Below are 14,660 nucleotides of genomic sequence, written 5' to 3'. Positions count from 1 at the left end.
GAAGACAGCATCAATGTCTTATACATAATACCAGCATTAATTTGGTAAATATCTTTCTTCATAATTTGAGGGAGAACCAGGAGCTGTCAATTCCAGTGTAAGTTTGGTGTATGTGCTCTCTCTTATTCTAGGCAGACTAGCAGTCCTGAGAGCACAGGCCTCAGGCTTTAGGAAAGACACCCTTGCTAATTGCTAACATACCTTACTTGGGCAAATTACTTAATCTCTCTCAAGTCTCTAATTCTTCACTTATAAAGTGGAGCCTCTAATTCTTCACTTAAGAACATGGTGGTTGGGAAGGCTAAAATAATTTAACTGAAAACATTTAGCAAAATTCTTGACACATAGCAAAGGAAAGAAATATTTTCAAAGCAAAACAAGAACTAAAAACAACATTGAAACCAAAGACTTCTCTCATGCTGTACTCTCATAAAATACTACTTCTTTTATATATAACCTCTTTGAATTCAAATGTTCAATCTCTCTTTAATTAACTTTTATTTTCTTTCTTCACAATTTCTGTAGTTTCTAAGTTTCCTACCATAAGCATACATTTCTTTTATAATTCTCCAGGGTTAACATTTATAATACAATAACTTCCACATTACTTACCTAAAAAGTGTAAGAATAGAAGTTCCATTATGATGAATTGTGTTTTCCTCATCATATAAAAGCTCTGCTTTGTTTTTGGTAGGAGCACTAGCTGCTTCTTCATCCAAAAGAGCTAATAAGGTTTTCACAGTATCTCTGCCACAGTATGCAGTGCCATGGTTTATGGCATGAGATTTTGGCTAAGAAAAAAAATAATTTTAAGTAAATGTAATAATCACCCCAGCTGGGTGAATGGCCATACTTTTCAATTCCCTGTGGCACTGGCCTCTTTCATCTATTGTTAAAGTAATAAAACACCAGCTATAAGAAGTGGCTGTAAGGCATGTGACCGTTTTTCCTTAAGCCATGCTATAATCAACTTTACCAATTCCAGATGCACAAAAATAATATCATCAGAAGAAGACAGGAATAACATTAGGCTTTGAGTCAGAAAAATTTAGCCACTATCTAGCTATGTGACATCACCCCATGGCTCAACATCTCTATTTTTTCTCTCTCATGCCAAAGAAGCACGAGGTTCTGGCCATCTGAATACAGGCCCCATGGATGACTATAAAGATCAAATGCAAAAATGAAAAGCTAGTTGACAATCATTCATTCAATGATCATTGATAAGTATATATTATGTCCCAAGCACTGTGTTTAAAGCTAAGGCTCCAAAGGTGACAACCACTGCCTTCAAGGAACCCATAGTTTCCTTGATAAGATAAATAAGTGACAATTGCATTACAGAATGCTAAGTGCTATTTCTAACAAGTGTATGCACAGTGCAGTAGGAGTACAAAAGAAGTGACCAATGTACCCTGGCATCAAAGATGATTCCATAGAGGAGGAGGCACTCAGAGGAAGAAGACAGCATGGTACTTTCAGGGACCAGGTAGCATGGCATGGCTGAAGAATAAGGTAAAAGAAAGGAAGTGATATGAGATGAGCCTGGGAAACTTTGTATATCATGCCAAGAAGTTATAAGCCAGTCTGTTACAGAGGAAAAATCTCTTCCTTTATTAAGCAAGGAAGTAAAATGATCCTACTTAGATTTTAAAGAATCAACGATGGCAATGTGTAAAATATATTGTGAGATATGAATGTTATCAAATCTGGAGACAGGTCACAAATTAAAGACTATAGTAGACCAGTTTAGAAGTAGAGAGTTCTGAACTAAGATAGTAGTAATAGAGATAAAGCGGATTAAAAAGGGAAAGTTGAAAAAAACTTCATGACTAGATAGAATAAAATAAAATACATAATAATAAAATATTATCTATAGATACATGTAAGCAAAAACTCTGAAGGCATTTCTGGCTGGATTTGATACCAACTTCTTAGTTATATATCCTGTATAGATCTGGAGAAGGTGTTTGACCTCTCTACTTAAACTCCCTGACGAAATAGAGGCAATGATAATGCCTAACCCAGAGGGTTGGTGGACATTATACCTAGATATCAAAGCTACATCTTCTGGGACATCTGTTGGAAGCTGTGCCAGTTTCTTCGGCTTTCATCAGTATTGTCTTGGCCTTCTTTCTCTCTTGGCAGACTTGGGCTACCAGGTGAACTATAATGTATATAGATCCACTGGAATTATCACAAATTGCCTATCACAATCTGGTGCTTCACACATATTTTTCATTAGTACCAGAGAATTCCATATTGCTTAATAGTAACTTCATGAGTACTATTTGATCATATTTTTCAAAGATCTCTGATTTGGTTGAAAACACGAAATTAAGAACAAGATTTTTGGTATCTTTATTTCTTCTGCCAAGAAATGGAAGCAATTGATGTTGTTAATTATTTGAGCTGAAAGATCCTGATTGATATTTATAGTAATAACCTGGTTGTCATTTGAGCTAAACTATTCACCAGGAAGTGTTAACACCCATGAAACACACAGGGCAACAACCCTGAATCTACCCCACCTTCAAAGTAAATCTAAAAACAAGCATTGTTATAGAAAAATAGCTAAACGTGGTCCTAGAGGGCTGTGAGTGAATGAATGAATGAATGATAAATAATAAAAATTAAGCAAAAGTCTTTCTTCATACACAGGCTAACATAATCACACCTAATAAAAAGGGGCTGTCAGAAAAATGGAAGAAACTGCAATAAATGAACTATACTACTCTAAAATTCTGTTCTAAAAACATAGTAGTCAATTTCTCTTATAATTCTGTGGGTTAGAATCTATTCTATTTAATTATCTGTGTAAAAAAATTAAGAATAACTAAATGTTCTGGGAATATATGGTTTAAAAATTGCCAGGTACAGGTTTCAGTAGGCTGAGAATGGAGGTAGAAAATAAGAGACAGAGATTTATAAAAGAAAAGTAAACTGCTGAATGGAAGCAATTTCTAACAGGACTGCTGTCCTAATACAAGGCTTAGTATTAAAGTCAGAAACAGAAAAAAAAGGCTCTTATTTTATGTCTGAGTAAATGGGAAAGTAATTGTTTATAAGAATATTTAGGCCAGGCATGGTGGCTCACGCCTGTAATCCCAGCACTTTGGGAGGCTGAGGTGGGCAGATCATGAGGTCAGGAGTTTGAGAGTAGCCTGGCCAACATAGTGAAACCCCATCTCTACTAAAAATACAAAAAATTAGCCGGGCATGGTGGCAGGCGCCTGTAATTCCAGCTACTCCGGAGGCTGAGGTGAGAGAATCGCTTGAACACAGGAGGTGGAGGTTGCAGTGAGCCAAGATCGTGCCACTGCACTACAGCCTGGGTTACAAGAGTGAAACTCCGTCTCAAAAAAGAAAAAAAGAACATTTATAGAAAAACACCATAAAACACCTTAATATCCATCAAGAATTATAAGTTTTTAGTACTAAAAGGGATACCAGAGATTACCCTATGCCTTACTTTAACAAATTCAGAAATTCAGCCCAAATATGTGATAATTTACACAAGTTGAACACATAATCCTACATAATCCTATTGAGAAACTTACATTTTCAACATCATTTTAGAACACAGGAAACACACTCTTCTGACTTAAGTAGCAATAATAAACCATTTCTACAATAAATAGAAGAGATAATGATTTGTAAAAAAGGATAATGAAAAATAAAAAGCTCATTACCCGAGCAGGACTGATGTCAGTGGTGCTAACAGCTACAACACCTTCTTGAGAATTGATAATATTCTTAATCCTCAAATCCAAATCCTGAGCAACTTCCTCTATTGCTTTGTAAAAAGGATCCCTGCTGTTCCGGCCTTTAATCAGCTGCATCTTTATCACTGACAGTATTTGACCCCCTGCAATGCTGAAAGTAGAAATAAGATTGCCTCTATAAAAGTATTGCAAATGACAATATGCTTATAGACTTGAAAATATAATTTTCAGAGTTAATCAACACTTTTCAAAGAATATAGCTTTGATCTTATAAATCAAACAGTTAAAGCATTTAAGAAAAAGATGAGGACCATTAGAAACAAAATTTAAAAGTTTGTCTAAAAGCAAGTAATTTCAGTAAGTTTCTTCTTGCTTGATTTGAAAGCTGAAGGGAAATAATTTAGTTATATGTGAAATATAACAGGTTTGGAAGTGGTTGTATACATTCAAAATATTTAAAATACATACCGTTAGATACAACTAAAATAACAAAAATAGTTACCTCTCATTGAATACCTAGACTCTTACATTCATTTAATCTTAAAACCAATTCAGTAAGTTGGTATTATTATCCCTAAATCACAAATGAGAAAATTGAGTCCTATAAAAGTTAAATGGTTTGTCCAAGAACATATGGTGTTCTGTGTGAGGGAAGAGACAAGGAGGAAGTAAACTGATCTGAAAAACATGATATTGCATTCTAATAAGTAAAAGCTTATTATATGGAAGAGGAAACTAAGCAAGTTAGTACTGACCTAAAGCAAACAAGAAACTGGACCAGCTATGGCCAACAGATAAGTATTTTTAAAAACCTGAAATTGATATTTCTTTATACCACACCTAAATCTAAGAGTTTGGGTTGCAGCTTCTGCTCTAAAGGACAAATGTGAGAAACATATAAGAGGAAGGATTCTGGTCCATTTTAAGGAAGAAATGAGGTGTGTCCAATAGAAGAGGATTCTCTTTTGAAGCCAGGCAATCCTATCCCTAGAGGTATCACTGGAAAGGCTGCACAATGCCAAATGAGAAACTGTTGTAGTCTGACTACAGACCTTGAAGTCAGGCTGCCTGAGCCCATATCACAGCTCTGCCACTTTCAACCTTGGGTATGCTACTGAACTTCTCTTTTGTAGAAGCATAAAGGAAATTATGAAATGAAGTTTTCACTCTTGCTGCCTTATTGCCAGGTTATATGTTTTACAGAAATGCCAGGTTCCCTAACAAGCTAGAAATATTTAAATAGCTGGTCCAGATAGAAGAGGAAAGTTAGAAGAAAACTGCAGAGAGACTTAGTGTATGATGACAATGTATTTTCCTGATCATCAGACTCATATCCAGCATTTGTTTAAAACATCAACTCCAGATCCCATCCTATGGAATTACAATCTCCAGAGAAGAGCACTGAATGTTTGCATTGTTTTGAAAGTACCACAGGTGATTCTTATGATTAGGCAAGGGTGAGAAAAAAGTCATGAAAAAATCAGCTCCTTGAGAAAGCAATCATATTTTACTAATCTTCATACTGTCAGTTTACATTTGGCACACAGAAGAGATGATTGACATATGTTTGTTGAATAAATGAATACTATCACATGCAACAATCTAAAGTTTTTAATAGTAAGAGAAATGATATATATTTTACTATTCATATTATTATCTGCAATACAAAAGTACGTAGGCGGTGTCTACTTACACAATGGCATACTAGATACTCTGAAGAACATATCACTGAATAGACAAAAATCTTCAAGTACCACCCAATCTCTCCCTTAAAAAGAAACCAACAAGACCTGGCATCGTAAGTTGAAAGCTGTGCATAGTAAGCCAGCAGGATATCATCCTGAGGACAAACATCTCTAGTAACACTGTGATCAGGATACAAAGCTCGGGGCTAGCAGCAAGGTGGAAGAGGACAAGCAGGGACTTCCACGTTCAGTCTGAACCTTTCAAGGGAGAATAAGCTAGTATGGTTCTTACTAGATTTATTCTATGTATTTTACATTTTTGAAGCTTTTTTAAAAAAATCCTTCTGTTTAGTAATGATACAGAAATCCAACTGCATTTTGTTTATTGGCCTTGCGTCCAGCAACACTCTTAAACTGTACTGCCAATTGTAATGATTTGCCTTTAGATTCTTGGAGTTTTCTATATAATTAGTCATATTATCATCAAATAGAATTTTATCTTTTCAATTGTTATATCTCCTATTTCTTTTTGTCTTACTACACTGAATTGGACATCTCATGCTATATTGAAAAGAAATTATGACAGCAGGTACTCTTGTCTTATTCTTAAGCAGAACGCTAAAACATTTTAACATTAACTAGGTTTTTATAGAAACACTTTTGTCAAATTAAAGCCCTTATTCTTAGTTTATTTTTACACTGAGGGATTCGCCCTGTAGAGTGGGTACGTGTTTCCTATTTATCTCCCCATGCTGGCCAGTTCCTGGGCTAAAAGCTGGCTTCCCTTCTTGACTTGCCTCTCTGGCTTTCCTCCTTCATCTATTTTTGACCTGTATTTTCATTACATTTGCCTACTTACCAATGCATTTAAGAAGCATTTTTGAAATATACTATCCAACATTATTAATTATTTTCAATGGAAGAATCAATCTGGGGGCCTAGTCTGCCATACTTCTGTAATCAGAAGTCTGAGTAGACCCTAGGAATTCTTTCACATATATGAGGACTTCCTTTTTCAGCTGTGAACTGGATGAAATGTAGCCAAAATGAAAACATAATTAACATTATATGCTTTTCCTGGGAATTAATCTCTAATAGAAAAGAGTTTTGGAAAAGATTCAAATGGTTAATAAAATCTGGAAGTGTCTTAGTGCCAATTATAAGAACAAAAAATATGCTTCAAATGATATTAGGAAAGTCACCTTTGACCTCTTTTTCTCATTCCTTCTACAAGACAAAAATGCTAAATTTTAAAGATGATGTAATTCACTGGCTGAATTGTATTCAGGAAAAAATAAGACTTGTATTTCAGAGACTTGCCAAGGTCAACATTTTGAACCCATGGCAAAATACCCCAAACAGTAGTGCTCTGACTACTCTATTACTATATACTCACTTCTAGAGCCACCATTAGGTTGGCTTCTAATATCTGTTCAGCAACACAGTGGCTTAATTCAAATTCTTGCTTCTAGAGCCTAGAAACTCCAGAAGTTTTAACTAAAATGACATCAGGATATTTATGCTGTTCACTGGCAATACAAAAATGAATAAAATCTTTCTCTTTAAGAGCTCACAAGTGATTATGATACAATGAACTACTGAAAGTATAGACAAGTTTGAGTGGGGAAGTAGGGAGAAGGAGGAGGTATTCAGGAGTGCTTCCCAGAAGATACATTATGGCGATTCTGGATAAACATTAATAGCAGAATTTAGATGAGAAAGAGGCAAACTGAGCTCCTAACTCTTAACTGCATCACACCAGTGCCCTAGGGCAGAAAGAGAAACCGGAGGCTGCTGATGAAAAGCACAACCGAATCCCCAAGCTTGTACCAAAATAAAGTAACTAGAAGAGAACACTAAGCAATAATACAGGCAAATGATTGGTACTACTTTAATGTAATTACTATCTTCACTTTCCTAAATAAAGTGACTGCTTTTTCCATACCACACTCAAGAATTTAATAACTATTTGTTGAAGTAAATTTCACCTTTAAAAATTAAATGTAATTAAAGGTGCCACATAAAATGTATGAAAAATATTTCTTAAATATTTTAAACAAGAAAAATGTTAACATTAGATTAGACTGAATAATTTCAATGAGATTTAACACTCCATACATGTATATTTAGTCCAATATACATAGTTATGTGCTGTATAATAACATTATGGTCAGCAACAGACCACATGTACGATGGTAGTCCCATAATATAATGGAGCTGAAAAATTCCTATCGCCTAGTGATATAACATCGTAGCATCATAGCTCAACATATCACTCACATGTTTGTGGTGATACTTGTGTAAACAAACCTACTGTGCTGCCAATCGTATAATAGTATAGTGCATATAGTTATGTTTAATATGTAATACTTGGTCATTATAATAAATGACTATCTTACTGGTTTATGTATTTGCTATACCTTTTATCATTATTTTAGAGTGTACTCCTTCTACTTATTAAGAAAAAAAAAAACACTAACTGTGAAATAGCCTCAGGCAGGTCCTTCAGGAGGTATTCCTGAAGAAGGTGTTGTGACTATAGGAGAAGACACCTCCAGGGGTGTTATTGCTCCTGAAGATCTTCCAGTGGGACAAGATGTGGAGGTGGAAGACAGTCATATTGATAATCCCGACCCTGTATAGACCTAGGCTAATGTGCATATTTGTGTCTTAATTTTAAACAAAAAAGTTTAAAAAGCAAAAAAAAAAAAAAAATTAAAGAGAGAAAAGCATATAGAATACAGAGAAAAAAAATTATACAGCTGGACAATGTATTTGTGTTTTAAGCTAAGTGTTATTACAAGAGTCAAAAAGTTTGAAAATTTTAAAAAATTCATAGTCAAAAAAGTTTAAAGTTCATAAAGTTAGAGCAAGCTAAGAATAATTTATTCTTGAAGAAAGAAAAATTTGCTCTGTAAATTTAGTGTGGTCTAGGTTTATAATGTGTATAAAGTCTACAAGAGTTTACGATAATGTTCCAGGCCTTCATATTCACTCACCACTCATCCAGAGCAACTTCAAGTGCTGCAAACTCCAGTCATGGCAAGTACCCTATGCGTATCTATGTTTATCTATGTTTATGTTTTATACTGCATTCTGAACAGGACCTTTTCAATGTTTAGATATGCTTAGCCACACAAATACCATTGTGTTATAATTGTCTACAGTATCTGATACAGTAACAGGCCATACAGGTTTGTAGTCTAGCAGCAACAGCCTATGCCATATAGCCTGTGTGTGTGGCAGGCTATACCATCCAGGTTTGTGTAAGCACAGGCTATGATGTTTGTACAATGATTAAATTGCCTAACAATGCATTTCTCAGAGCATACTTTCGTCATGGTGCATGACAGTATAATGTAAATGTGCATTCAAAAGTTGTGTGATAAATGTGAAATACAGAATTTTCAACTTCTAAACAACAGGGAACTATTAATTGATATAACTTAAAACATCTCATTTAAGACATCTTTCAGGTGAAAGTACACTATGCATTTTATGGTGTCACCTACTGGCAAAGTGTAGAAATGCAGCCACCTATAGCTAAGATGGCCTCATGGAAAGCTGGCAGTGGGGCGATGAGTGTAAGAATCAATTCTTTTTCTTTATTTCTTCCCAGTCTGTCTATCCCACCCTTCCTTAGACTCAAAGATTACTGTAATTTTTCTATTTTAAAATAAGTAGTATAAACTCTTCCTCAGATACAAGAGCTAAATACATTTTTATCTCTAAGTTTTAAGGTTGAGAGAGACGAGGAGGATAAAGAGGCCAGAGTGAGAGATGGACAGGAGTTAGAGCATAGACAGTTTTGTGTATTATATTGAGGTTCCTGGAGTTTTATCCTGTACCAAGTATGGAATCACTGAAAAGTTTTAATTATGGGAGTAACATTTGCTGTTTCAGAAAAATCACTCTGGCAGCAATGAGGACGATAGGATAGGGCAACTTAAGACTGGAGGCAGAATAGACAACTCGGTGGCATATGAAAAGGTCCAGGCAACAAGGGATGAAAGTCTGAAACAGTAATAGGAAGAGATGAGAAGAAAGAACATAAAATATGTGAAGTAAGAAAAAGTGACAGATCTTACTGAGTGAATGCATTTAGGATATGCCCCAGATTCTTGTTTGGGAGCTAGAGAGAGACAGGCTTCATCACTTCAGGAGGAGAAGCAGTTTTGCAGAGAAAGATGAAAATTTAGTTTAGGACATATGAGTTGCCTGTGAGGCACCATCTTAAAGATAGCTGAGGATATGTTTCTGAAACTCAGGAAAGAGGTTCAAATTTCACTGAAATATAGATTTAGAAGAATTTGCATATATATAGTAGAAGAGGTTGGTGGAAAGTAAGAGAATGACCTCTCAGAAGTTATAGGAAAAAAAAGTTTCAGTAGGAAATGACTAAATTTGGAGACTCAAAAGAGACCACAGACTATGACAATTAGAAGATCACAAGTGACCACTGGCAGAATAGCTTCAGTAGAGGGAAAAAGTGAAGGAGTATAAATCAGTCAAGTACAGACAATCAAATAAATATTGACTGTCTATACTGGCAAAAATTGTGCTAGGGCTAGGGAATATTAGTGAAGAAAACCAATAAACCCTCACTGAGTTTACTGTCTATTGAGAAATATACATTAAATAATTACAAAGAGGGAATCAGAAAAATGGAAAGTATCTTCTTTAAGAATTTGAGCTGTAAATGGAAGGAGAAGGAACTGGAAGAAACAGAGAAGACAGTTTGTTGTTTTTTTCTTATAAGCTTATAGACTGTGGCTAAAGTACTAGTAAAGGGAGAGGTTGAAATTATAAGATAAAATGAATAACCAGTGAAGCAATGTCCGAATGGGTTATCCACTTTCCCACCCACCATGTCTAGTTAACTCCTTCAAGTTCATCCTTCAAAATTAGGCTTAACTGTAACACCCATCCAGATAAGCATTCTTGACACCCTTATCCCTGGCTCCCACAAACCAGGTCAATTGCCCTTTCCTCTGTATACCTTCTATTAATATCTATTATGATATGTATAAGGTATATGTTTTTAGTTTTTAATAATTTTACTTTCTTATTTATAGAACAAACCTATACCTACTACAGAACAAAAATAAATAAACAAATCACCACAAAAAAGAGAACAAAAATTGCTCAAGTGGACTATTCAGACACCAAACTGAAGACATTCACTATTTAGATACTCACTTCCTCAAGACCTTCTCTAGAAGATACTTGTTCATTATAACCACATGGGATATCCAAAATAAACGGCTGCTAAGTTGAAGAAGTCTATTCCCTCACCCTGCATGCCTCTAAAATAAATATCCTTCTACCCTGTTGACCACAACCAGAAATTCCTCCAAAAGGAATGCAATTACAACAAACCATATTGGATAGAACATACACATTTATCTCTGCTCTTTCACAAAACTTCACTAAAATGACAAAAAAGCAAAAAACAAAAAAGTTTCCATCTATGAAGAAAAAGAGAATGAGAGAGGAAACAACAGCTGATGAGAGTAGAGGCATTTCATGAAAGTACAAAAAAATGAAAACAGATGGTTGAGTCATAACTAACTACCCAGAATACAAAAGCTAAAACCTAAGTAACTGCTAAGAGGAACATCAGTAAGAAGTAACCTCAGAAATTAATCAGAAATTGAAGGCAGTACTGAAGGCTATGTAAAGATGGGGTTGAAAACAGAAAAGCTAGTTGACAGTCTCCATAAGGAACATTTATACCCCCATTCTCTCTCTATTCTGAGCAGTTAGGCTAGCGCTTCTCTCCCACCTCAGCATGGGAAGCAGGACTGTTCTAAAGAAACTAAGAGAGGCTCCAGATGCAGGGGCAGCAGGACTAAAAGGAATTGAGTAAGTCTACATACAGAACCAGGAGACTCAGCATCAACCTGGACCTATCTCAAATCCCAGAATATTGCTAGCCAGATTTACAGCTTTCAGAGGTTAAAAGATTCCTCTGTGGAAATTTTTGGGAAAGTCCCAAAGAAAAGATTTAAAGTTACTGACATTTGCAGAGTAAGTCCCCAACAAAAGAGCCAACTGGGCAGCATGCTATAAATAAGCCCACTATATAGAGCTACTAATCAGCTCTATAGGGCCTCACTCTTAAATATGAAAGGACAGTTCAGAATCACCACACATTGTGGGAACACCTCTACCACGAAAGAGGGCAAAAGAAAGAAAGTAAAAAACAGAAAAGCATCCAATTTAGATAAAACAAAGACCATTCAGGAAGCAGATAACAATATTTTTACATTAAATATAATAAATAATCTTAGAGAAATAAATGAAACATGACATAAAATCATATACAATCAAATGTGAGACTAACATAAAAATATTTGCTTACCATTTACTTTTTCTGAGAAAGCTACTTGAGCAAAACAAGGGGTTTAACAATTAAAAGTAAAGTCATAAGAGCCAGGAAAGAGGCAGAGACTGTTTCACAAGGTGAGGATGAAGGTTCATGGTTGTCACTCTGACACAGGCCCAGCAAGCAAAAGCAAAGACTGAATAAAGACGACAGGGGACTGTCCAGAAGGAATATCTTCAAGGGCAAAAAACTGCAGATGACTGTAGTATTTGACTTTAACAAAATATATCTATATTGCCTTACCAAAAATTTTTTTAAAATTAAATATATGATGTTTCAATAAAAATGGCCCCCAATATATTATCTGGAAGTTCAGAAGATGTCACTTATTTTGTCTCTAAGTTATTTTCAAAATCCTCTTCCAAATTTACTTCTTTGTAATGGATATCCATATGAGAAAATAGAATGCAATTCAGAATAAAATCCTGAAAAAAATCCTTCTTAGAATCTTAGAATGGAATGAAGTTTCATAGAACAAGATATAGTCATTAACAGAATGGATGACAGGGTCAGAACTGACTGTGTTCAGATCCCTACTCTGCTACTTAATATAACCTAGGGCAAGTTACTTGATCCCTATGTTTTAGTTTCTTCACCTCTAAATTAGGGATAGTAATAGTATCTATCAAGTCAGGTTGTTGTAATGATCAAAGGATAATCTGAGTAAAGAACTTAGCACAATGTCTGACATATAACAAGTGTTCAATAAATATCAGCTATTTTTATTATGTTTATTTATGTTACAGGATACCAACCAAATTGACAATGATCCACCATGATTGCTAGCAAATACAATCCACTTCTGCCCCCAAAACTTACTCACCACTTATTACACCAATATTATAAATGGGGGTCTATCAGATTTTTAAAAATCTCTTACCTCTAATATCATATAAAAACAAATCCCAGCTGAACCAAAGACTTACACATAAGAAAATGAAAAATAACAGAAAATAGAATAGGGATTTCATATCTTTCTTAATTTTCTTACTCATTCTTGATATCAGTTTCCTTTACGGCTAAATACATATACAGAAATTATCTGTTTGCTCATTTCCAGTCCTCAAAAATCTATTTCATCAGATAAAAATAAATGCTAACTCTCTTCTTTAATCAATTTAGTATGGACATGACTTTTGACTTTGGCAAAAACTCAGAATCACAGGCAGAAATTTAGGAGGTAAGGTCATATGATCGTAATTTATTCATCCAGATTTTGTTTCTTCTCCCCACCGTTTGGTCTGATGCTTGGTCATTTCAATATCTCTTATTTCTACCCAATTCTATAAAGTTTTAAAGATAGATTAATAACATATTTGTAATATATCAAAAGTCATTACCTTGGGTTTGGTATTTCTCCAAGAATCTCATCTAATTTGTCAATGAAATTAATAAAATTAGACAATCCCTTTACATGTGTCCTTAAAGGATCTGATGGTGGTGGTGCATAACCTTTCCCTCCAAGCTCTATTGTCCTAATAAATGACGTGGCCACCTATGAATTAAAACAAATGGGTAAGTTATGTCCAGTGATTTATTAAATTAAAACTGTAATTTACTTCATAAAGCTAAGTAAATCTATATAATTCTGGGTATACAGTTAAAAGGGAAGCACACTTTATGGCTCATGACACACGTTGAGTCAGAAGCAAATAACCAAAGAAACAAATGCCATGCAGAATTCATGCTATCAAGTGTGGTAGCAATGACACACCCAGCTGCAGATCGAGACAGAGGAGCTGAGTTAGAGGACAAATTAAGAGCTAAAGTATATTAATTAGAATGTATTATTGACTATAAATAACTCATTTATGAATATATTCTAATATAGTTGACTACTAGCTTTGAAACTGTTATATGGAACAAGGGAATTTTTACTGCAAATTGATCTGTTGTGTTAAACAGATGAATTGGTTGGGCAACTTAACACTTCCAAACCTCAACCTCTCTATTTGTAAAATAAAAATATAGACTAGATAATCACTAAGTTCCATCCAGCTTTCCCATCCTGGGATCATGTATAGTTCAAAAGGCTTGTCCTTACAATGATAAAAATACATATGTGATAGCTGTACATAAGAGTGTTTCAATCAAAGATGAAATGTTCCAAGGTACATTTTAAGAAAGACAAATCCTGTGAAATGTCAGTAATTTAGGGGGAAGTTCCACGGTCAAATAAATTAGGAAACAACACATTAAATAACAAGCTTAATTTGCTACAAGCAGATTTCTTTATGGCAGGACTTCTCAGAGCTCTTATATACAATCATGGATTATGTATAATGAATAAGGGTATATACTACTTCTAAACATTTTGCCCTTGGAAACATTTATTCAAAGAACATTTAACAGAAACGTTTTGACATTGGAAACATTTATTCACAGAGAATTTATCAGGGCCAGCACTATACAGAACATATGTAAGGAAACACTGCTTTAGAAAAATTCTCCTTTACCAAACTTGAAGGATATGGTAAAAAATTAAAATACCACGGATTTTCAAATACAGAGGTAGAACATAAGTTAACCACTTAAAAGTTGTTTCATCCTAGTTACAAGCATATTAGGATACATGGATCCACTGTGCAAGGAGTCTTAATTTTGAACATGTCACACATTCATACCAAAAAGATAGACATTTGTTTCTCTCGAGCAGCATGTTTCAAATCAGTGAAGGCTTCTCTTCCTAGTCCTCTATCAGGAATATTGAGAATATGAGCCACAGCCAGGTCATTCTTTGAATTTACTAGCAGGTTTAAATATGAAAAGATAATTTTCCTTGCTAGCAGCTGCACCTGTGCAATAAAATATTCAGTTAATTTCTTTATTGCAATTCTTCTAAATCCATAATCTTTTTCATAT

The 14,660-nt window shown here is 34.7% G+C and overlaps 1 protein-coding gene across 3 annotated transcripts in view; it reads right to left on the bottom strand.

Moving 5' to 3' along the window:
* Positions 1-14,660, bottom strand: part of PARPBP (PARP1 binding protein) — a 66,441-nt gene that overhangs the window by 17,187 nt on the left and 34,594 nt on the right. For 2 of the 3 annotated variants that reach the window (XM_005572034.4, XM_065524719.1), the window contains exons 5-8: positions 14,423-14,593; positions 13,139-13,293; positions 3,693-3,876; positions 613-791 (exon numbers count right to left, since the gene is read on the bottom strand). In XM_005572034.4, coding sequence (XP_005572091.3) covers positions 613-791; positions 3,693-3,876; positions 13,139-13,293; positions 14,423-14,593 — 689 coding nt within the window. The remainder of the gene's footprint in view (positions 1-612; positions 792-3,692; positions 3,877-13,138; positions 13,294-14,422; positions 14,594-14,660) is intronic. The other variant, XM_005572036.4, reaches the window with a different exon arrangement.

Source organism: Macaca fascicularis, chromosome 11 (assembly GCF_037993035.2).
Source record: "Macaca fascicularis isolate 582-1 chromosome 11, T2T-MFA8v1.1".
Classification (NCBI taxonomy): Eukaryota; Metazoa; Chordata; class Mammalia; order Primates; family Cercopithecidae; genus Macaca; species Macaca fascicularis.
Note: the sequence above shows the minus strand (reverse complement) of the source record. Positions and strands in the feature narration are given on the sequence as shown.